General features: G+C 43.8%; 1 protein-coding gene across 2 annotated transcripts in view; it reads right to left on the bottom strand.

Annotated features, from left to right (window-relative positions):
- Positions 1–20,429, bottom strand: part of F13A1 (coagulation factor XIII A chain) — a 144,905-nt gene extending 124,476 nt beyond the window's left edge. Inside the window, exons 1-4 of one of the 2 annotated variants that reach the window (XM_082344584.1) lie at positions 20,318–20,429; positions 19,950–20,026; positions 17,899–18,046; positions 6,164–6,352 (exon numbers count right to left, since the gene is read on the bottom strand). In XM_082344584.1, coding sequence (XP_082200710.1) covers positions 6,164–6,352; positions 17,899–18,028 — 319 coding nt within the window. In that variant the 5' untranslated portion in view covers positions 18,029–18,046; positions 19,950–20,026; positions 20,318–20,429. Of the gene's footprint in view, positions 1–6,163; positions 6,353–17,898; positions 18,047–19,949; positions 20,038–20,317 lie in introns of those variants that run through there. The other variant, XM_082344583.1, reaches the window with a different exon arrangement.
- Positions 20,430–21,796: the final 1,367 nt, after the last annotated feature.

Genomic DNA, 21,796 nt, shown 5'->3' with positions numbered 1-21,796 from the left:
TCTTCAGGATTCTTCCTCCACTGGCTTCTTCCTTTCTACCTACATACAAGTTCAAGTACCTCCAATCCTAAAACAGACACCCAAGACAAAATACCCCTCTTCTTACTCACATTCTTCTCCAGATATCATCTAAATTTTCTTCTCTTCCAAAAAGATTAAACAATTTCCTCTTTGAACATCCAATTCTCTTGGATTTAGTGGCACTGCACTTCCCTGATGGCCCTTCTACTTATCTGATCACGTGGTCTTTGTCTCCCCCAGGGGTATCAGCTCCTGGACTGACTCCCTAAAAGTTGTTTTCCCCCAAGATTTAAAGCCTCCACCCACTTCTCACTTGATTTATGTTTTCTGAATGATCTTGCCCATCTATGTATGTATGATATCCAAATTTCCATATATCCAACCCAAACCTCTTCCCTAAGCTTCAGATTGATATATGGGACCATCTATTGGACATATTTACCTGGAAGTCCCTCAAGTACTTCAAACTCAGCAGGATCAAATAGAATCTCATTTATATTTACTACTGTTTCATTGGCAGAGGCCCTATGCATTGTGATTAGGAGAGAATGCCTGGGTTCGAATTACAGCCCTAGCACTTTCCAGGCGTGACCCTGGGTAAGTTCCTTAATCACTGAAAAGATGGAGATGACTACAGTCCAACGCCCAGAGGGGTGCGTGAAGAGTTAAATGGGCAGCATGTGGCACCTCTGCTCAGTACCCTGTGCCAGTAAGTGAGTTGTCAGTGGGAGCCGCTAGCATCATTATCACTTCCCACACTCAGTTTTTCTCTCCTGAATTCCCGCCATTCCTCATCTCATCTGGGAGTGCTAGCACATGTCATGAGCAGCACACAAGCCAGCAACCTGGGAGCTGTAGCTACTATCCTCCCAGTCACTCCATGAAGACTACCAATCACAAGTCCAGTAGACTTTTCTCTCCTAAACTCATCTGGGAGTGCTAGCACATGTCATGAGCAGCACACAAGCCAGCAACCTGGGAGCTGTAGCTACTATCCTCCCAGTCACTCCATGAAGACTACCAATCACAAGTCCAGTAGACTTTTCTCTCCTAGACTCATCTGGGAGTGCTAGCACATGTCATGAGCAGCACACAAGCCAGCAACCTGGGAGCTGTAGCTACTATCCTCCCAGTCACTCCATGAAGACTACCAATCACAAGTCCAGTAGACTTTTCTCTCCTAAACATTTCTCAGATCCCACCTCTCCTCTCCATCTCTACAACCACTGCCTGAATCCAGCCTCTCACCCTCTCTCCTTTGAGCACCTTCTCTCCAGTCTCAAACCGTCTAAATAAGAATCGTTCATGTCACTCCCATCCTGAATACACAGCAGTCTGACACCCCAGCTGGCTTTAGATAAACACTACTCAAGAAATAGGTGAAATAGAAATATTGAAGTCTTGAGGCCATTTCAGTGTTTTAATGGGGTTAATAATGCAGAATATATGCAGTTGATGTGGTCCTATGAATGCTTGGGCATGTGATGACTGTACCCATGAATGACCTCCATCATTGTACTCAGAAAAGGCTGCGCTTTTGGACTCCCAGGTTTGCACAGCTGGAAGGGACTTCTAGCACACACCACTGGGTGTCTACCAGCATCCATGCTTAGCTCCCCTTGTCCCTCTCTGAAGAGACTGGAAAAATGAACTACTTTCACAGCTCCTTTTACAGGTAAGGGTAACAAATGAGACATAAATAGCTTGCTGGTGCTTCTGGGAAAACTTTGCTCTTCTGATGAGAGGGGCAGGCTTTGCTGATACCATCCTTCCCCTCTTCTTTCTGAGGTACCCAAAAATATGAACCTGGCACTGTGGGAGCCATTGAGGGACTGAGGAAAAAGGTCAAGAGAATGTCTGAGGTGCTGGCCTCAACGTCCCCGTGCTCCCGTAATGGGACTCCAGGGAGAAAGGAACTTGCCCAAGAACCCTGCAGCCACGCTGGAGGGCTCACTGAGTAGGGGAAGTCTGTTGTTTTGAGGGGGGAGAGCTGGTAAGGAAGATAGCTGCAAATTCTTTCCTTGGAATGACTCTGCCTCAAAGAAGTATCACACAAGTAGGGAGCCCATGCTAAAGTAACAGCAAATTTACACCACAAGCTGTTCCTAGGTTTTCACAGCCTCAGCTACGGGTTAAGGAAACCTGTAATTAACGCTCTGCCCCATGCCTTCCATGATTTGTCATGGCTGCAGGCTCAGGGGTGGAAAGAGAGAAAAGGCCCCACAGATGACCAGGCACATTTTCCAGTCACACCCATCTCTTCAAATTCATTAACACCTCCCACATAACTCACAGAGATAGCGGTGCACGGCCAGCAACTAATGAATGCAGTTATCAAAGCGCTGAGACCGTCTGCAGCACAAGCTAGTGAGGCCCTGGCAGAGGAAAGCCAGTAGCACCTTGTTCACATTCTCTGCTCCGAGGACCCAGTGTACGAAGGTTAAATCTGGGACCACCCGAGAGGCTATTTACTTAAATATTTAAAAAGAAAGAAGCCTGATTTGAAGGCAGAATCACTTATAAATAAGTCCAATGACCCTAGGTTCTGAGAATAGCCACAAAAGAAAACTCCAGGGTATTAAGACATCCCAGCTCATATTATATAAAGTCACGGGGAAAGACAAAAGAACAATAACAAAGAAATGCAGACTGGAAGCAAATAAGTGTGTGGTTATTTTCTCCATATTTTTAATATGACGATAGGTCTCTCTATTCAATAGTTACATTCTTTAAAAGTAGTGCGTAAACTGGTCTTTGTTGATAAATCTAATCGTGTTATAAACACCCTAAAATAAATATTTGAAGAGACTTTTATGTGTCCTTTATTTTTTTAGAAAGTATTCTCTCTTCTGTTTTTTAAATCACTTTTTCACATTCTAGGTTTCTTGAAACTGAGGTACACCCACATAACCAAACATTTGCGCTGAATTTCATTTCCAGTTCACATTCGACAGTTACCTCTTCTCATTAGAGCAATTACGTTTTTTAAAGATTGAAGTAGAGTCGATCTACAATATTGTGTTAGTTTCAGGTGTACAGCATAGTGATTCAGTATTTTTGCAGATTATACTCCATTAAATGTTATTACATGATAATGGGTATAATTCCCTCTGCTATACAGTAGGACCTTGTTTGCTTATCTATTTTATATATACTAATTTGTATTTGTTAATCCCATACCCCTGGTTTGTCTCTTCCCCCTTCTTTCTCCCCTTTGGTAACCACAAGTTTTTTCCTACGTCCGTGAGTCTGTTTCTGTTTTGTATATACATTCATTTGTATTATTTTTTAGATTCTACATATAAATGGTATCATATAGTATTTGTCTTTCTCTGTCTGATTTATTTCACTAGCATAATATTCTCTAGGTCCACCCATGTAGCTGCAAATGGTAGTATTTCATTCTTTTATGGCTAATATTCCATTGTATGTATATACCACATCTTCTTAATCCAGTCATCTGTTGATGGGCATTTGGGTTGCTTCCATGTCTTAGCTATTGTAAACAGTCCTGCTATGAGCACTGGGGTGTGTTTATCTTTTCAAATTAGTGCTTTGGGGTTTTTTAAAGATATATACTCAGGAGTGGAATTGCTGGATCACATGGTAGTTCTATTTTTAGTTGTTGTTTTTTTTTTTTTTAAGGAAACTCCGTACTATTTTCCATAGTGGCTATACCAATTTACACTCTCACCAACAGTGTAGGAGGGTTCCCTTTTCCCCACATCCTCTTCAACATTTGTTATTTGTAGATTTTTGATGTTAGCCATTCTGACAGGTGTGAGATAATACCTCATTGTGGTTTTGATTTGCATATCTCTAATAACTAGGGATGTTGAGCATCTTTTCATGTACCTGTTGGCCATCTGTATATCTTCTTTGGAAAAATGGCTATTCAAGTCTTCTGCCATTTTTGATTGGATTGTGGGGGGTTTTTTGACATTGAGTTGTGTGAGATATGCTGTTTTTTAAAATACATAGATTTTTATCTCAAAGGCAAATTTGCTATGCTTCCCCTCACCCACCTTTTTGCTGAAGAAACAAAAGTAGTACTATGTCTTTTTATAAAAAGAGAAGACTTTAAATGCTTACTGTAGTGGATTCTGTGGTCTGCTACCCAGACCTTTTGTGTTTAGGACAGAGGCATGCTTGCCCCGATGCTGGGAATGCTGGTGGCTCACAGCTCTCATTGAGCTGCTCTCATGGGTTTACCCTCAGCCATGGAGACCCAACTACACTAATTTTTCCCTCCCTGGGGGTAGCTTGTAGCCAATGACCATCAATGCTAGAGTATAAATGACCAATGCCCTTGCCTCAAAACTGGACAACTCTAAAGATACACTCCAGCTCCAGAGCTCACCATGGGATCCACTGAAGCCTTTGTACATTGGAGTTCAACCCCGCTCTCTGCCCAACACTGATCCTTTCACTCTCACACTGATGTTGACCCTGAGAGTGCTCCCCAGTAAACTCGTTCCACACAAATCTCCTTCTCAGAGTTTGTTTCCTGGAATCCCAATCTAAGACATGCATCTTATTCTTCCTAAGACTTTCATTATTATAGTTATTTTATGTATGGGTGTGGGAGAAGATCTGAGACCTCAGACAAGTCCAGTTCAGGGACAAAGCTTCCCTGTCCTCTTCTCACTGCCCGAAATATTTGGCTATAAAGGTGAAGGTAAAAATTCCCATTAAGTTGGAACAAAACTCTGGGTATTTACTCACATGCATGGAGTGATCCTTTTACTAAAAATGTGTCAAGGACATTTTAATCATATCTAGTCCAAACAAGCATGTACATGCACACACATATATACAAAAGAAAGATAAATGAACTTAGGGAAAGAAATAACAATAAATTTTCATCATATTTTAAAATAGTGTTTAAAAAATTATCTGTGGATTCTTCTCTCACCTGAAGTACCCATTATTAAAAAATATTAACAGTAAGAGTCTGCTCCCTAAATTAAATTAGAGTTATTTCACTTTGCCTAACACACAGGAACAGTAGGTTAGTTTTCCCTTTTCTTTTCCCACAACTGGGATAACAAACAATTCTGTGTAGAACCCAAGCACTGCACTGATGTTGTTTATTCTGACTCAGGGATCTCTTTTCTCCTCTCCCCCTTCTATTCTGTCTTCAACCAATTTTCCCACATTTATATACAAATTTGCATTGTAAATTCAAGTAAGCACAAACCATGTTCCTCAAGAGATCAGTGGCCATAGATTTTTTTCGCAAGGAAGTATTTTTAGTTTTAATTTTATTACATTTAATTTCTTTATATTTATTCCCGCAGGTCAATGATTTTACATAGATGCCTCCATATAATCATATCATGGTCACTTTTTTTTCTCCCTTTCTTGCTTGGTTCCCTTTCCTTTTGCTTCTCTTGCCTTTATTTTGGCAGTATTTCCAATATGGAACCCATATCAACACCAGTGTGTGTGCTTCATATTCTTTTCTGAACTCACAGTATTGATCTATGCACATGTACATTTACACACACATGTATAGAAGATCTTATGTACACCCTTCTACATTTTGTTTTCTCACTCACTACCTCTCTTAAAGTCATCTGGCATGGGTCAGATTGACAATCCATTATGTGAATATATCACAGTATTTTCAACCATTCCACTATTGAGAGTTGTTTACTTTTAGGGTTTTATTTGTCACCATACACAATGCTGCAGTAAATAATACCCACTTTTTAAAAGTGGATTTTAAGATTTTAGATATCATTGGTATAGATTTTTAAGACTGGAAGTGCTAGGTCAAAGCTCATATGTATTTCTAATATTAACAGATATACCAAATTGCTTTCTAAAAACGTTATTAAATTACACATACATCAGCCATGTATGCTTTTCTCTACGTACACATTAACATTTTATGCCAGTTGTATTCACTTTTATTTATACCAGATTTTTGCCTGATTAGGCAAATAATATGTTGATGTTTGGCATTGTATCAGACCCATCTTAGAGTATAGAGTGGTCCAGGGGTTGGATGTAATCCCAGCTCCAGCCAACTGTTAAAGTATGATTCCAGGAAATAACACAACTATACCTTACCCTTCCTCCATTATGACCCATGGTATCATGACTGTCATGAATAGGGCTTGCACATGGCACTCACCAATGACATATTCCACCCTGAAGAGGTCCCTTCTAGGGTTATAGGGACGATTGAAGTCGATCTGGATGTAGAAAGACTGTCCTCTACGTACAATCAGCTTGTTGTTGTTGTATTTGTCGGTGTGGTGATCCACTTTGTTGCTGTCCCATCTCTCCTTGAACAGGTGAACAGCCGTAACATTAAGGTAGTCTATACACAAAGAAAACAATCAAGAGAAACCACTGAGTAACTTTGGTTTAAACACAAACTTGAAAAACAAGGCTATTTTTCCTGAAGACGCAAGGTAGTAAGGTTTATTAGATAAAACGCTATACAGGGGGCTGGTAGATTTGGGAGTCAGTCTCTTGTGACATCCTGTTTTCAAAGAAGATTTTTTTAAAAGCATTTTCCCCTTCTGATCTCATCTCAGACCACACGGCACTCACTTTGGGATAATAAAGCTGTGTTGATAATGCCTATCAATAGGTCTAGATACAGAGGAACTAGCACCTGAGATCAAGGCTTCACATCCGAGTCTCACGTTGGTTTTCGTTGTGTCAGGTGCTTCCCACGAAGACTACAGCCTCCATACGTTGGGATAAGCAGGGAATACCACTTCAATTTTCTTATCTTTAAAAAGGGAGGAATCAAATCTGACAAAGCCTGCAAGGGATGTTCTAAGGACAAAGTTGATCATCAATCCAAAATTCTCCTCTTACTTCAGGAAGGGTCAACCCACAGCCCCCTTCTGTAATTCTAAAAGTAGATCTTGTCCTTCAAAGGCAGGAAACAGAGAGAACAGGCATGGAGGAAGGATACCAGCATTCCTATGAGGTAGGTAGGATTGTTTCCACTTTGCACATGCTGAAACAAGACTCAATTTCCCTGGCTACTAAACAACCAACCTGGAAGCAAACCCTGGTGTGAAGCCGAAATCTACAGGCTTTTCCTCTGATTTTTGGAATCGGGGTGTAAATGTCAGTTATATATTTATCTGAGACATGATAGCACTGGACAAAAGTTAGATCTCCTCTTGCTTTTTTCCCATTCCCTCTGCAAATGATCACTGAATGTGAAGGTAGCTCTAACTACCCGTCTACACTGCAGTTTAGAAGATCTAGTCTAAAGACAGATTTCTGTGTATGCATTTGGAGTTCTAAAGGGGCACTGGAGAGAGAATGCTGGGCGAGGTGGGGAGTGTGCGCTGGCCTCTTGCCTTCCCTCCCTTTTCCTGGCCTTGACTATTGCATGGTTTGTCCTCATGGCTGTGAACTCAGTGTACACAGAGAGCTGGGGCTCCACCCTGAAAGACTCAGTGATTTCCTCTGCTTTTACACAGGAATCCTGTGCAGGACCCCTGGTGCTCTCTGGCCTCATTTTTTCTCATAGGCAAAATGGAGAAATTGGGTTCATTAAGGTACTCTACAGGTCTAAAGTCTAGGAGTCCCTGCAACACCCTTGATGAATTCAAAGTCCAGGTAACCCTGAGTTTGAATCTCAGGTCTCATAATTACTTAGGTAAGGGATGTTGCCTCTCAGAAGCTGAGTTTTCTCACCTTTAAAATGAAGATACTGATATCTTGAGAATTTCTACAAAGATTCAGTGACCTAACAGCGCAATGGGTCTGACCCTATGCCTGGTGCATAGTGGGACCAGAGGCTTCCTCTGAGCTTGCTGACTATGAACTGTGATGGTGCCACCTTATATTTTACATGGTGCTCAATGGGCTATTCTGGCTGCAACATTATAGCAAACAGAAAGTGCAAGATGCAATTTTATTTTTGCTTCATCTCAGAACCCTGTAGTACATGGTCCCCTGAAGGGCAGTTTCCTTCCATTATGCTGTGGTCTGAAGATGTTTATTTCTATAGCTCTCTCTTCCAAGCTGCCTTCCTCCTAAGTTCTCTGGTCTTATTAAGGTCACAATCCCCAGTGCTAAACCAGCTTCAGAAAGAGCTGGAGAATCATAAACGTCCCAAGAGAAGAGGCTTAGTAATCAACTCATCTGGCCCTCTTTCTTAGCACTGTGACTTTTAATAATGTTTTGTTTTATTTTTAAAAAATGTCTAAAAACCTAATTCCTCAGAAAAGGGTTTAATCAGCTCTCCACTCATCAGCACCAATGGAAGGAATATACTGATACTGCACTCTCACAGAATCTCAGAGGGCAAAGGTACTTTCTGGACCATCTGGTAGACCTGCTATGTACTGCACGAAACATCTCCATGAAAATCCTAATACTTAGGCTTTTAGCCTCCATCTGAACAAGGAACCCACTATCTTATAAAGCAAACAGGCCATTTTTAAACCACCCAATTCTTTGAAAAATCCTTATAAGATGAACTGACATCTTCTTCCCTGTAATTTTTCTAACCGTAGATCCTGGTTCCAACTTCTGCGTAAATATAGAATATGTTCTATTCATTTCATCTGTCACTTTTTTGGTATACAAAGACTATTGTTAGGGTTTCTCTGAGTAAAACATTCTCCATATCTTCTACTGTTCTTTAAGAAATTATTTCCAGACCTTCTACCCATTACTGTGTTCTGAAATATACATATTCCATTTTATGAATTTCTCTCTTATAGCATTTTTCTTAGAATTAAGTACATTACTCTGGTTATGGTTTTTCCAATGAAAACCAATAAGATCACTGCATCTTTCAAAATAAATAGTATATTTCTATGATTTCAGTCCAAGATACCATTAGTGTTTTGAATACTCTTATTGTTGATTTACATTAAGCATCTGATGAAGCAAAACGCTTAAAAATACATTCTGATGTCACTTCTACCAGTAGTGGATTAAAACTCAGTCCAGACCCCTATAAGTCATTTTCTCATGTTGTTATTCAGCCATTTCTATCAATGCAACAGTTTTTTTCTTTTTAGCTCAGTTTTAAGGCCTTACATGTATTCACATTAAATTTCATCCCATTGTATTTGGTTAATTGCTCTGAATTCTTAAGATAACTTTAGACCCTAAGTATATATTCACTATATTAACATCCTCCCTAACTTCCTGATCTCCAGGAATTTCATAAGTGTGCTATTTTATGTTGTCATTCAAGACAGGGATATAGATGTTGATTAGGGCACCACCAAATAAATGCAACTTAAGTAAATGCACAGTGGTAGATACTAAAGACTGAACAGGTAATTATGATATAGTGTCATGAACACCCTGACAAAGGAAGTATAGGAGTCTGAGTAGGGGAGGGTTTCTGGCTAGGAGCCCCTAACCCAGATTAGGGGGGGGTGATTAAAGAAGCTTTCTGGAGGAAGTGAGGTATAAGCAGGGGTCAGAAAGCTGAGCAAGTTTTCCAGGTAAAAAGAGAGGTGGGGAAGAGAGGAGGATGAGTGAAGTCTGAGGGGAGAGACAGCATGGTTTACTTTAAAAGCTGAAAGGTGATTGGCTGGCTAGAGCGTAGCAGTGGGACCACAGTGGAAGGGAAGGCAGGAGCTGCTCCTGCAAGCCTTGCAGACCGTGTTAAGGAGCGTGGAGTCTAATTGCACTGGGGATCCAGTGAAGAATCTGAAAGAGCAAACGGACATGGTTAGATCTGTGCCTCTGCAAACGTAAACGGCTTCTTCCGGTGACAGAGGGGAAAACGGACTGGGCAGTGGCAGTGCTGGAATTCCAGGTGAGGGATGGGGAGGGTCCAGTCTGCCTGTAGGGAGTGAAAGCCCTGGTCCTGACGCACTGCCAGGGTCTGCCTCAGCTCTTCCCACCCCACCCCTGTGACGACGTGCCCCTAAAAACCAGTGTATTCGCTTTAGGTCTTGGCTGCCCCCAGCAGGTCTGCCCACGCGGAAAGATAAAGCTGGAGAGAGTCAAGTCTTTCTTTGGTATCTGGTTCTCACTGGTTCCAGTTCTCACTGCAAATGAAAACCCTGGCTTTCCAGTTCCACGCTCCAGTCTAGCAAATCTGGTTAATGTCTAGTGAGTCTGGGTAAGTCAGTCCGTCCTGGGAATTCCCTGGTGGCCCAGTGGTTAGGACTCTGCGCTCTCCCTGTGAGGGCCCGGGTTCAATCCCTGGTCTTGGTCGGGGAACTAAGATCTCACAAGCCTCACGGCGCATCCAAAAAAAAAAAGAAAAAAATCAGTCTGTCCTTGTGGTAGTGCCGTGCGGAGTGTATAGATGGGTATTGGAAGAATAAGAGTTCCATAGTTAATCAAGTTTGGGAAGTGCTGGTTTAACCAAAGTTAATCAGGATTCTTGCAGAATTTATGGCAGACTGTCACATGCTGATGTGCACTGCAAACCTCCTACAGGTGCAATGCTTTCCAAAGTTAAACGGCCATGGGAACTATTTCTTTGTGGAGGATTTTTCAGAATATGTTTTGGGAGATGCTTCACTGTTTACTAATTGTGCAACCTCAGAAAAGTTATTTAATCTCTCTGAGTCTAGTTTTCTTATTTTTAGAAAGGCAATGAAATACCTCATAGGGTTGGTGTAAGGATTAAATGGAAAAAAAAAATGTATGTAAAGTGCTTTAGCATAGTATCTGGCACCTAGTAAATTCTCAAAGTTATTATTATTATATTGTTATTGCTAGAAGTAGAATAGCATAGTGGGTAAGAGTATGGATTCTGGAGCCAGATTACCTGGACCCAGATTCCAATTTTGACACTTACTATCTTAGTGACTTTGGACAGTTACATAAACTTGTGCCTCAGTCTCCTCATCTGCAAAATGGTGGGATTAAATAAGAAAATGCTACATTGCCTGTCTTCTCAGCAGACAGGCCTGCTTTTCTCTTCCTGAATATCTGCAGGTGGATGGAGTCATTTTCTCCTCTCAATTGCCAGAATATATTTTTCTTTTAAAAAAAGTCTATTATCATTAGTCACTTAGCATTATCTTAATATAAGTGATTTTATCTAGGAGACTGTAAGCCCCTTGAGGACCAGACCATGTCTTAATCACCTTGTTACTGAGCCTGGGGCAATGTGCAAAAATGCCGTAGCAAATATGCCACTTTTCACTTTAAACACATTTAATAATATCTGAAAATTTGGAGCTAGGAGTTGGTTAGTCATTTTAAAATAGGTTATTCCATTTATCACAGTATTAACCATAGAAGTCCTTTAAGTAACTTATCAGACAATTTCATTCTCAAAATATGCCAGTTTCAGGACTGTGTTTATATACTGTTGAAGATAATATACGGGGTCTTATAACACAAAGCCTCCAGACCAGCAGTTTTGTTTCAGATTGGAATAAAATGAAAATTTCACAGTACACTTAGACCACTTATAACAAAGGGTAAGCAAAAGTGCTAATGAATTCCTTTGAGTATATAAAACCTAAGCCCCCCCCCCAGCCCCACCCCGATCATAGTTTTTATTTTGGGTTTATATTGGGTAACATCTTAGGGAAAAACCCGAACGAACTTTTTGGCCAACCCAACTAGATTTTTTTCATAGTGAAAACAAATATATATATACTAAATATATATTAATATATATTAAGAGTTTGTTTTAAAATAATGTAGTCTACATTACTGTGCATTTGACAACGTTTAATTCAAAACATGGAATTTTTTTAAATGTTATCTTTTCCAAGTGCTCTTTACCTTTTCTATTGCAATGTCACGCTAAGTCAATGCCTTCAGAAAGAAAGAAAAAAATCACAGGAAATCGCAGTGGTACCCTACGTAGGGAGAAACTAAGTCAATGATAAATAAAAATTTCCTAAATAAGTTCGTAAAAATTCATATTAAAATAATTTAATCTAAGAGAAACATTTCATTTAAAAAATAAAACTTGAAAAAAATAAAATTAAAAAAATTAAAAAAATAAAACTTGAGGGTGGGAGGAATTGGGAGATTGGGGTTGACACATATACACTATCGATACTATGTATAAAACAGATAACTAGGGCTTCCCTGCTGGCGCAGTGGTTGAGAATCTGCCTGCCAATGCAGGGCACACGGGTTCGAGCCCTGGTCTGGGAAGATCCCACATGCCGCGGAGCAACTGGGCCCGTGAGCCACAGCTACTGAGCCTGCGCGTCTGGAGCCTGTGCTCCGCAACAAGAGAGGCCGCAATAGTGAGAGGCCCGCGCACTGCAATGAAGAGTGGCCCCCACTTGCCACAACTAGAGAAAGCCCTCGCACAGAAACGAAGACTATTAAAAAAAAAAAATTAAAACAAACAAACAAAAAAAAAACCAGATAACTAATGAGAACCTAGTAAATAGCACAGGAAACTCTACTTAATGCACTGTGGTGACCTAATGGGAAGGAAATCCAAAAAAGAGGGGATTATATATATGTATAGCTGATTAATTTTGCTGTACAGCAGAAACTAACACAACATTGTAAAGCAACTATACTCCAATAAAAATTAATTTAAAAAAGGAATAAAACTTGATTAAGCTATGGAAGATTAAAAGCTACACTGAGAGATGGCAAGTTTAAAGAAATAATGTTCTAGACTGCAGCCAAATGTGTAAGACATACAGAAGGGTAAGGCAGGGGCGTTATTGTCTGGAAGGAGAAGAAAATGGCAGCCATGTTGCCCTCTCTCCAATGTAATCTCCCAATAGGTCTATGGAGTTACTGAGGGTTACCCCAAGTCTTGGGGAATGAGGTGAGGTCCCCAACACCACTGAATAAATACCTTTTCTTCCATTGTTCATGGAGAGCCACCCACAGATCAAGTCAAGTATTTGGTTCTTATAATACCTGATAATCGCAAGGACTCTATACAGACGGTGTCATGAGATATGATCATAGGCATAAAAATATCATAGTTCTTTTCCTTGTCCATTGCTCCTTCCCATGTAGCAGGCACTCATTAAACATTTACTAAGCTAAAATATTGATTTTTGCTTCGTTTCTTGGCTTAACAACACGTAGTTTAGGTTGAAAGAGCTTTCTCATCACCCAGGCTCCATTCGCCACAAACAGGAAAGGAATTTGCTCCTCCCTGTCCAAGCCCAGTTCCTGGCAGAACAGAACAGAACAACTCATTGCTAAGCTACTTTTTTTTTTTTTTTTTTTTGGTTTTGAGAGAGATATTGTAGCTGGAAACTTGGCAGCTTGCTCTTTCAAAGTGACAGCTTTCAAAAGTCTACCTAACGCGATTTAGCCTAATTCCAAAACATCAGAAAATGGACTGCTAGAGAAAAAAAATCTCTCCTCATGAGCCAGCTGCCTCCCTGTCTTCTTACCCTTCCCCTAATATGAAAAAAGTGGATTATTTTCACCTTAGGTGGTAAAGATATTCTTCAGAGAATGATTATACCTGTCACAGATGGAACCTTTAAATCAGTTAAATGTTTAGGTTCATATCCTAGGAATTCCCTAGTGAACTGAGATCTCCATGCAATCTTTGGTAATATTATTACCAAACTATAGGTGTAAATACTGTCCATGAGGTGGTAGGTCTGTTTATTGTGAAAACAACAGGGTAGTTTCCTTTCTCATATTCCTTTTGGACACCCAGAATTTTAAACTATCATTAATTTGAATCATTAAAAACATTTTCTTAAACAGCTTATTGTTTTTAACTGTTGCTATTAAAATGTCCTGTACTCTGTATAAGAAATGCTCAGCAGAAGCTAGAATGAGAGAAATGAGTCTAACACCTTTTCCAGGGACTAAAATCCCTCTATTTCTCTATTTCTATTTCTCTATTGGTCTATTTCTCCTCTAGCCTGAAGTATCTCAACAGCCTCCAGATGTGTCTCCTTCTCTCCATTTTCTCCTATTATCATTATTTTTATAAACATAATTCTAATTATGTCATTTGCTATTTAGAATCCTTTGCAAGTCCCCTGTCCCTGCAGGAGGAAAGGTAAGGTCTTCAAGGCCTGTTATGATGTGATCCCTGCTGACTTTTCTCAGGCTCATCTCCCCTCTTTTGTCCTCACTACTTGACATACACTGTGCCCTCTGCTAGAAATGCCCTTCCAGGCACTTTTCTGCCTGGAGCACTCCTACCCATCGTCTAAGACCTAACTCAGGTGTCCTGTATTTACGAAACCTTCCTCGCCTTCTTTCCCACTCCTCTGACACCACTGGTCATTCCTTTTATTTGTTTGTTTCTTCTACTAGGTGGACAATTGCTTGAGGCCAGGTATTGACTTGCTCATTTTTGTGTCCCCAGAGAGAGATTGGTATCGTTCCCGACACAATCATTAAACATTTCCCCACAAATCAAGTGGAAAGTGTGAACTGTTTCTATACAACATCGTCTCTTAATCATACATTGAAGGCCTTTTTTATTCTTTCAATAACCTCGAATCCAGAGAGGTTTACTCTGCACAAAGGCGAGATGGATGACTAACTAGTCAGTTAGTTGATTTAGTTCTGACGTGGAGTCATGGGAGGGAGGAGACGATCAGAAAGGCACAGACCCCATTACCCTGAAAAATACTAGATCCCGCTTGCATTTGATTTTTTTATAGATCTAGCTTGCTTTCCAGTTTGAATTCAAATTGCATTAGACCTGCCAAATGAGTATTATAATTACTTCCGCAAATGGATCACCTACTGTTAATAACACAGAGTCAAACCAGCCCAAGAATATAAGGTTATCTTCCGGAACATCTCCTGCTAAAATAACCTTTGAGACCAGGAAGGCTCTAGAGAGATTTTCAGAAACACCAAATGAGCATGCAAAACATTAGAAATGGATGCAAATCCAAACAATCTGAGGGGATTTTCAGATACATTTCTCGGCTACAGTTGAGTTCAAAGGGGACATTAAGGATCCCTAAAAACACAGGAGGACATCAAACACCTCCATGGACTGACTGGTCCCATCTCCGGGGTTCCACTGTCACCTCAAATATCTCAGTGTTTCTTAAATATCATGCTGCCACATGGGAGGAACCTTATGTACGTTCGTACATTTTGAAATACAGGCGAAAATAATTCTTAACCAAATATTCACTGAAGTTGTGAATTAAAGGCATTACACACACTCAATATATATTATATACATCGATTGCCACAAGACTATTCAAAGGGAAAAATCTGGCATTTTCCCCCTTGTGCCTCTCTGCCCTTCTCAGTCAATTTCACAAGAGTAGCATGCTAAAGGGACACTTTGGAAAGCTTCCATGAAACACATGTGGAGAGATTGTCTTAGGGCTTTGTTATCCTGGAAGCAGTCATCCTCAGATGAGATCAGGGAGGTACAAGCCCTCCACTAGTGGCCACTGAGGAAACTGCAAGAAGATGGCACTTAAACCCACGTGATTAGGTCTTAGCAGGGACTTGGGGACAACTTGACAGACTTCGTCCCAGGACACCCACTTTTAGTACAATTAAACAGAGATTTGAAATGTGAAGGATAACTGGGAAATGGACCTCCTTGATCAAGACAGTGTTCTTTTTCTTCTGTTCTACTCATCTGGGACTTACTGCTATACTTCCTGGGTTCAGAGGTCCTATCTTCAGAGCATGTAGCACTTAGCTCATCTGTATGAGAACTACTAAATGAATGCATGTTTATGAAACCTGGAACCTGTTCATAATAATAAGGTTACAATGACTCTAGGGCTGATGAGTCATTAATTGCTCAAGGGATTGATTTTTCACTGGACACACACTCCTATGCCAGGGCCTGTATTAAGTACCCCAGAATGTCACTTGGATTGTGGACACATATGACTGCCAAGCAAATAATGACTGATCTTTCAAACTAATTCAGTTCAAACTAACTCCCCACCTCTGCCTGCAAAAATAAGTAACCAAAAAACCAGTATTCCCAGATTTTTAAAAATTGACCTACCTGCTCAAGTTCTTTGGCAGTTCTCTTACTGGCAACATTTTGGTCCATTTTAATTCTATGGGGGCTGCAGGCTGCACATATTCCCCTTAGAATCAGGGTTCCCTTGGGTGGGCTCCTGACCTTGCAGAGGTATGATAATCTGCACATTCTGAATCAATGAGCATGTATTGATTGGGTATTCTCACAGCCACTGGTCATTTGATCCTCACGGCAACTGTGAAGTAGGTATTGCTCCCATTTTGCTGATGGGGAAACTGAGGCTCAGAACACTTACATGACTTGCCGGGGGTCCCAGGGTGAGCAAGTGGCAGATGTGGGACAAGACCCCGGGTCTTTTGAGTCCTGGACCAGGGGACCCTTTGCTACACCTCACTGACTCAGTGGTGCCTCCCATTTCTCCTGTGCCCCTTTCTCTTTCTGCTCCCCCCGCCCACTTCTTCCAGCACTTGCCCCCCTCTCCTGGGTCCCAGAGTCTTCTCTGCCAGAGGGGAATTTGGCTAGAAAACTGAATACACCAAGATAACTTGCTTGGTAATTTGACATCTGTACACTTTCCAATTTTATTTGCATTTAAAAAGAGAGAAGGAAGGAAGGAAGGAAGGGAGGAAGGGAGGGAGGAAGGAAGGAAGGGAGGAAGGGAGGGAGGGAGGAAGGGAGGGAGGGAGGGAGGAAGGAAGGAAGGGAGGGAAGAAGGAAGGGAGGAAGGAAGGAAGGGAGGGAGGGAGGAAGGGAGGGAGGGAGGAAGGCTCCTAGCCTGAGCAGTGAAGGCGTGAACACCAAGTGCTTATACTTTGGTTTCCGTTTCCCAACCTATAACGTGGGGATTTAGGTGAGTTGATTAGCAAGTCCTTTAAAACTCATTTCTGTGGTTCTAATGGTGGCGTTTTAGAGAGTGCAGCAGCTGGTAGGGAGAGAGCTCAGAACTCCAAGTCCACACCTTGTCTTGGCCCCTCGACCCAACCGAAGATGCCCTTCAGTTCTGTAAGCCTCCTGCTCCCAGTTTGGACGGTACCCCACGGATGGTACTGGTTATCTCTCTGTCTTCACAACTGGATATCACACCGTCCAGACATGATACTAACACAATCAGACTTGCCCACCAGACCCACGCTGTTCTCTAACTTTCTGGGTTTGTTCGTAATCAACATTGTCCTTTCCCTTTGCTTTCAACCTCTGGTCTCTTTCGGACAAGGCAGATTAACCGCACACCACAGCATGGTCGTGGGCACCTACCCCTACAAGTGGGTGTTCATCCCCCAGTTAGACCGTACACAGAGCCCCCTCAGGAGCAAAAGTGGGTTTGGGTACATGTGTGCAACTGACAAAATGTGCTCCCCGCTGGATGCCATTCAGGGACGTGAGTCTGAATGTCCCTGCCATGGCCCAAGGGAAGGGTGTCTGTGTCACCAGGCCACTGCTGGTACCTGGGCGCTGTCACAGCTGACAGGGCTGAGTGGAGGTCAGCGGCTGGCAGCTGCTCCCAGAGCAGGTCCCTCCGGATGGGCGGAGGCAAGAGCAGAGGAAGCAGCTCGCCTCACCTGCCCCCCAGCCTGCTCTGGAGAGAAGCAGAGGGCTTCCATCTCCATTACCATCAGGGTCCAGCATCTCTCACCAGCTCTGAGATTCACAGCGATGGATGCGGGGAGGGGGCAGGAAGGAGGTGTGAGCTAGACAATCACAAAAGCCGCAGTGTTTTGGGAGTGGAAACTTCCAGCTAGAGAACATTCTTAAAAACAAAACAGGAGGGCTGGAAGAGGACTCAGCTAATGCCCTTGTTTTGCAGAGGTGACTTCCTTGAGATTACAAAGCCATTAAGTGACAGAACTGGGACAAGAATCCTGGTTTTGGGTGCTTTTACCACCCAAAAGAGGGTTTGGGAGGCCTTTCTTTAAAACCAGAGACTGGCAGGGGACCAGTTTTTGTGGGAGTTCAGTGGAGACAGAAGGTGCTGAGCTAGCACCCGTGGGGACGGCTGGCCAGGGCGGCCCAGGAGGTGACTGTACCTTGCAGGCTGAAGCTCCGGGGCACCAGGCCCTGCAGCTCCACGGTGGGGGGATCATTCTCTGATGCGTTGGAGGTGTTGGGGGGGATGGCTCTCCTCCCTCCAAAGGTGGCCCCCGAGGACTCCGACATTCTCAGCCTCACAGGCTCCTTGTGGGGAGAAAAGGAGGCGCGGAAAGGAAAGTGAAACCAGTTGCATTTGTGATAAGGACTCAAAAACAGGGAGACATATCTGTCTGTGATGGCTCTTGAGCAACACATTTTGAGTTTCGCATAAATGAACCCTGAGATGTGGCAGGAAGGATGAGTCTAATGATGGAGTACAGTTCCCCAAGGATCTCGGGGAGATTTCGTGTTTGTCAAAACATATGGAAAGCAGAAGAAAGAGGGCTTATTTGAAGAAATGAAAAATGTAAAAGATTTTGGAAAGCAGAGTCTTTTTCTCATTCCCCCTAAAGGCAATCTCTTGAAAGAAACGTTTGCTATCCTATGCATGTACCTCTGCCCATTTTATATAGACTTATGAGGCCTACGTCACTGTAAGAATAAACTCATACACCCACGTCCAGATCAGTGGCTTCCTTTCAAGCATTCACGTCTGCAAGTTAATTCAGCCAATATTTATCGAGGGCCCCCCTATGCGGTCTGGGCAGTTGGGGTACATCGGAGAACAAAACAGAAGGATGCTTGCCTTGAAAGCTTCCAGTCTAGGGGGCGGGTACTGTTGAGCCCAACAAGATTCTTAAGTGAACTCACTCGGGAGGGTGTGAGAAGGTGGTCACTGCTTTGGAGTCAGGGCCACAGGGAGCAGGACAAGGGAGGGGAGACTTTGGGTGGATGAGGCAGAGGCCGCTGCAATATTAAATAGGGCTATAAATAGCCTGCTCGCTAAACTTACTCGGTCAGCTAACACTGCCCTTGCTCCAAGCCTGCTTCCCTTTCCTTTGGAGTTTGTGTGGACAAACAACCAGTTTAATCACCACACCTCCTGTCGGGGTACAGTTGGTACTTGTTGACCAACAGACCAAATGAAGGGAGACCTTGTTTCTGGCCCCAGTGAAGCTTTCCTCTTGATCACCTGGATTACCCCGTCACGACTCTGCTTATTCGGCTGTTTTCTGCACCCTCAGAAGAGGAGGAGCAGCCCTTACAGAGGCGAGGGGAGTAGACTGTCCCAGAAACGTGTGGAGCAAAAAGGCAGCACGGCAAAAAGGAGCCACTTCCTAAGGCATTGGGGCTTGGAAGCAGACAGTAGCGTTTGGAAGTGTAAAGTCTGAGTGGGTATCCATAAATACCTGCGGTCAGATTTACAGGCTCTAGTGGGTTAAGGGGTCGGGGGAGGAGAGAGAGAAGGGTTAAGGATAGAGAGAAGGCAGGAAAAAGCCTTCCTCTGGTGGGGAATGGCCGGGGTGGGCTGCAGGGTGGCTAGCGGAGGGGTCTTTGGACAGAGTAGTGCAGAGCGGTGCAGTAGCCCGTTGGGAGAGAGGACCATTAAAGCAGAGACTGGGGCGCCCCAGGTGCTCCCCGGGTGCAGGCCAGGCTGGGTGAGCGCAGGTGGGCAGAAGCGTCGCCTCCTTGTCAGGTCTGGGCTGGGGGAGGTGCTCAAGTTCGGCTCCCTGCGGCTGGGGGAATGGGGTGCCAGCGATGGAGAGCCGAGCTGGACCACTCCCAGTGCCAGCCAAGCAGGTGTTCTTTCCTGGCCCTGCCTGCCCCTCTCTGCAACCTTCTGCATCCTCTCTCCATAGTCCGCTCCCCTGAAGAAAGGGGTGGGGCTGTCCTTTGGGGGAGCACCCCAGTTGCCCCTTTGGTGGCCCTTTTCAGCCAGCAGCGCCTTTAGGGAAGCTTCGCGGAATGCCTGAGAGAAGGCCCGCTCGGAGGTGCGGCTGGGTAGATGCGGAGTGAGGGGCGAAGAACGGAACTGGACCGGTGGGGCTGCTTTCGATCCCCGCGGCCCTGCACTCCGGGCACCAGCTGACAGATCGGCCCGGAAACCCAGGGGCAGGAGGTGGACGCAGGGCTGCGGGATGCCCGGGCAGAAGGGGCTGCTGCTTACCTGCGGTCCCCTCCCAAGGTGTCCCAGCGCAGGCTGGCTCTGGGCGGCTCTGGAGTACTCCCTCCAAAGGACACAGGCTAAACGACAAGAAAGTTCGCTCTTAAATAACTTCCTAAGAGTCCCCCCTTCCTCCCCCCATTCCCGCAGCGTTTTCTCCTCCCCCTTCTTGACAGCCGGAGAAGCAGCCGTCTCCAGGACTTGCTATTTACCCCAGCCATCCTGCTGTTATTCTGGCATGTCCCCCCACCCCGGCCCCCCTTTCTCCCAGTTTCCCAACCCTGCTTCTCGCCATCCCTACCTCCAGCTCAGCCGCCCCCTCCCAACCTGGTGGCTGGGAAGCCCCCGGCAGACTCCACCCCCTCACCCACTTTGGTCAGAAGGCTGGGAAGGAGGGGTCTTCCTTCACAAGGGGACGTTTCTGCCCTCCAGGATTCCGAGGATGGCTGGTGCGGCTTGGCAGGAGGGAGGGTCTGCCCTCCTACAGACAAGTCACAGACAGCTGTGACCGTGCACAGCAAGGAACGTGTCCTTGTTGGGTAAATAAAGCTGAGGGGCATGGGCTACATTCCAGAACCATCCACAGAGCCTCCGCCACCACCTAACCACAAGATTTCCTGCAGGGCGGGTGGTGGGGGGCGATGCCCAGCTGGAGGGAAGATGAGTAAATACCTTTACGAGTGTTACAAAAATTAGAAAACAACATTTTTTTTTTCCTGAAAACCATTTTGGTTTCTTTTCAAATAATGGAAGAAAAAGAAAAGAAAAATTTCCTTCTAAAAATTTCCATATTTTCTTTTCCTCTGATTCTTTATATCTCTATAGACTCCTCTTTCCAGTCATGGCTATTTCTAATCTTCTTTACTGTCTTCGTATTTCTGACCCCATCACTTGATCTAATTTACTAGGGAAGAAAAAGATGCCATTGTTTAAGAATTCTCTCAGTTTTTTGCTGGCAAATCTATGAACTCGCCTGCAAACTTACCCATCTTTTCCCTGTTTCTTCTCATTACTACAGTAGAAAGGTTCCCACCTTGTCCATGGCCAAGTGTGCTGTGTACCTCTTTTGCCTGCGTTCCCTGTCACCTTCTTCAGGACCTTGCTGTACGGCTTCTCCACTCTCCCTCCTGTACCTCAGGCTCACTGTCTCTAGCAGTTCCCTCCCATCAGCATGTATTCAAGTCTCTTTAGTATTTTAAGAAACCATTCCTCAACCCACATCCCCCAGCTATCGTTCCTTCTCTCCCCTCTTCATTGCAAGCTTCTGCCCCCATCATTCTACTGAAACTGTAGTTCAGGGTCATCCATGGCCTGCGCTAGATCCAAAGGACAGGATCCAGTTCCCATTTACTTAACCTTTGGAGGCGCTGAACTCTGTTGCCCACTCTTGCCTTGAAGGTCTTTTCCCCCGGCCTCTGAAAGATACACTCTCTGGAGTTTCTCCATATGCTACACAGGCTCCCTTGATAATTTCAGCAACCACCATGATTCCAGTTTCCATTCTGACTTCTCCCACATCTAGGTCTTTAGTCATAATCTTTCCAGAGCTCCAGACTCCCCTCTCTAACTGCCCACCAGCCATCTTCTCTTGGCGTGTCCCAGTGATAACTTGCAACTCATCATGTCTAAGATGAGAAATAGAATTTTCCCTAAAACCCTGGACCAGGAGTGTCCTGGATTCCTAGATACCCTTGCCCACGTGGGGTCCGCGGAAGAGTGGTCAGCCCTACACCCTCCAGATTAGGTTACACAGTTGCCAGGTGCCCCTGGGATTCCTGGCTGTGTTGTGCCTTTGGGACAGGCTTGCTACCCTCAAAACCACTACCACAGTGACGCTTTTGGCCTGAGAC

The sequence above is a fragment of the Balaenoptera borealis genome (assembly GCF_965194805.1).
Source record: "Balaenoptera borealis genome assembly, chromosome: 12".
In the NCBI taxonomy this organism is placed as follows: Eukaryota; Metazoa; Chordata; class Mammalia; order Artiodactyla; family Balaenopteridae; genus Balaenoptera; species Balaenoptera borealis.
This window is presented reverse-complemented; position numbering and strand designations above follow the sequence as displayed.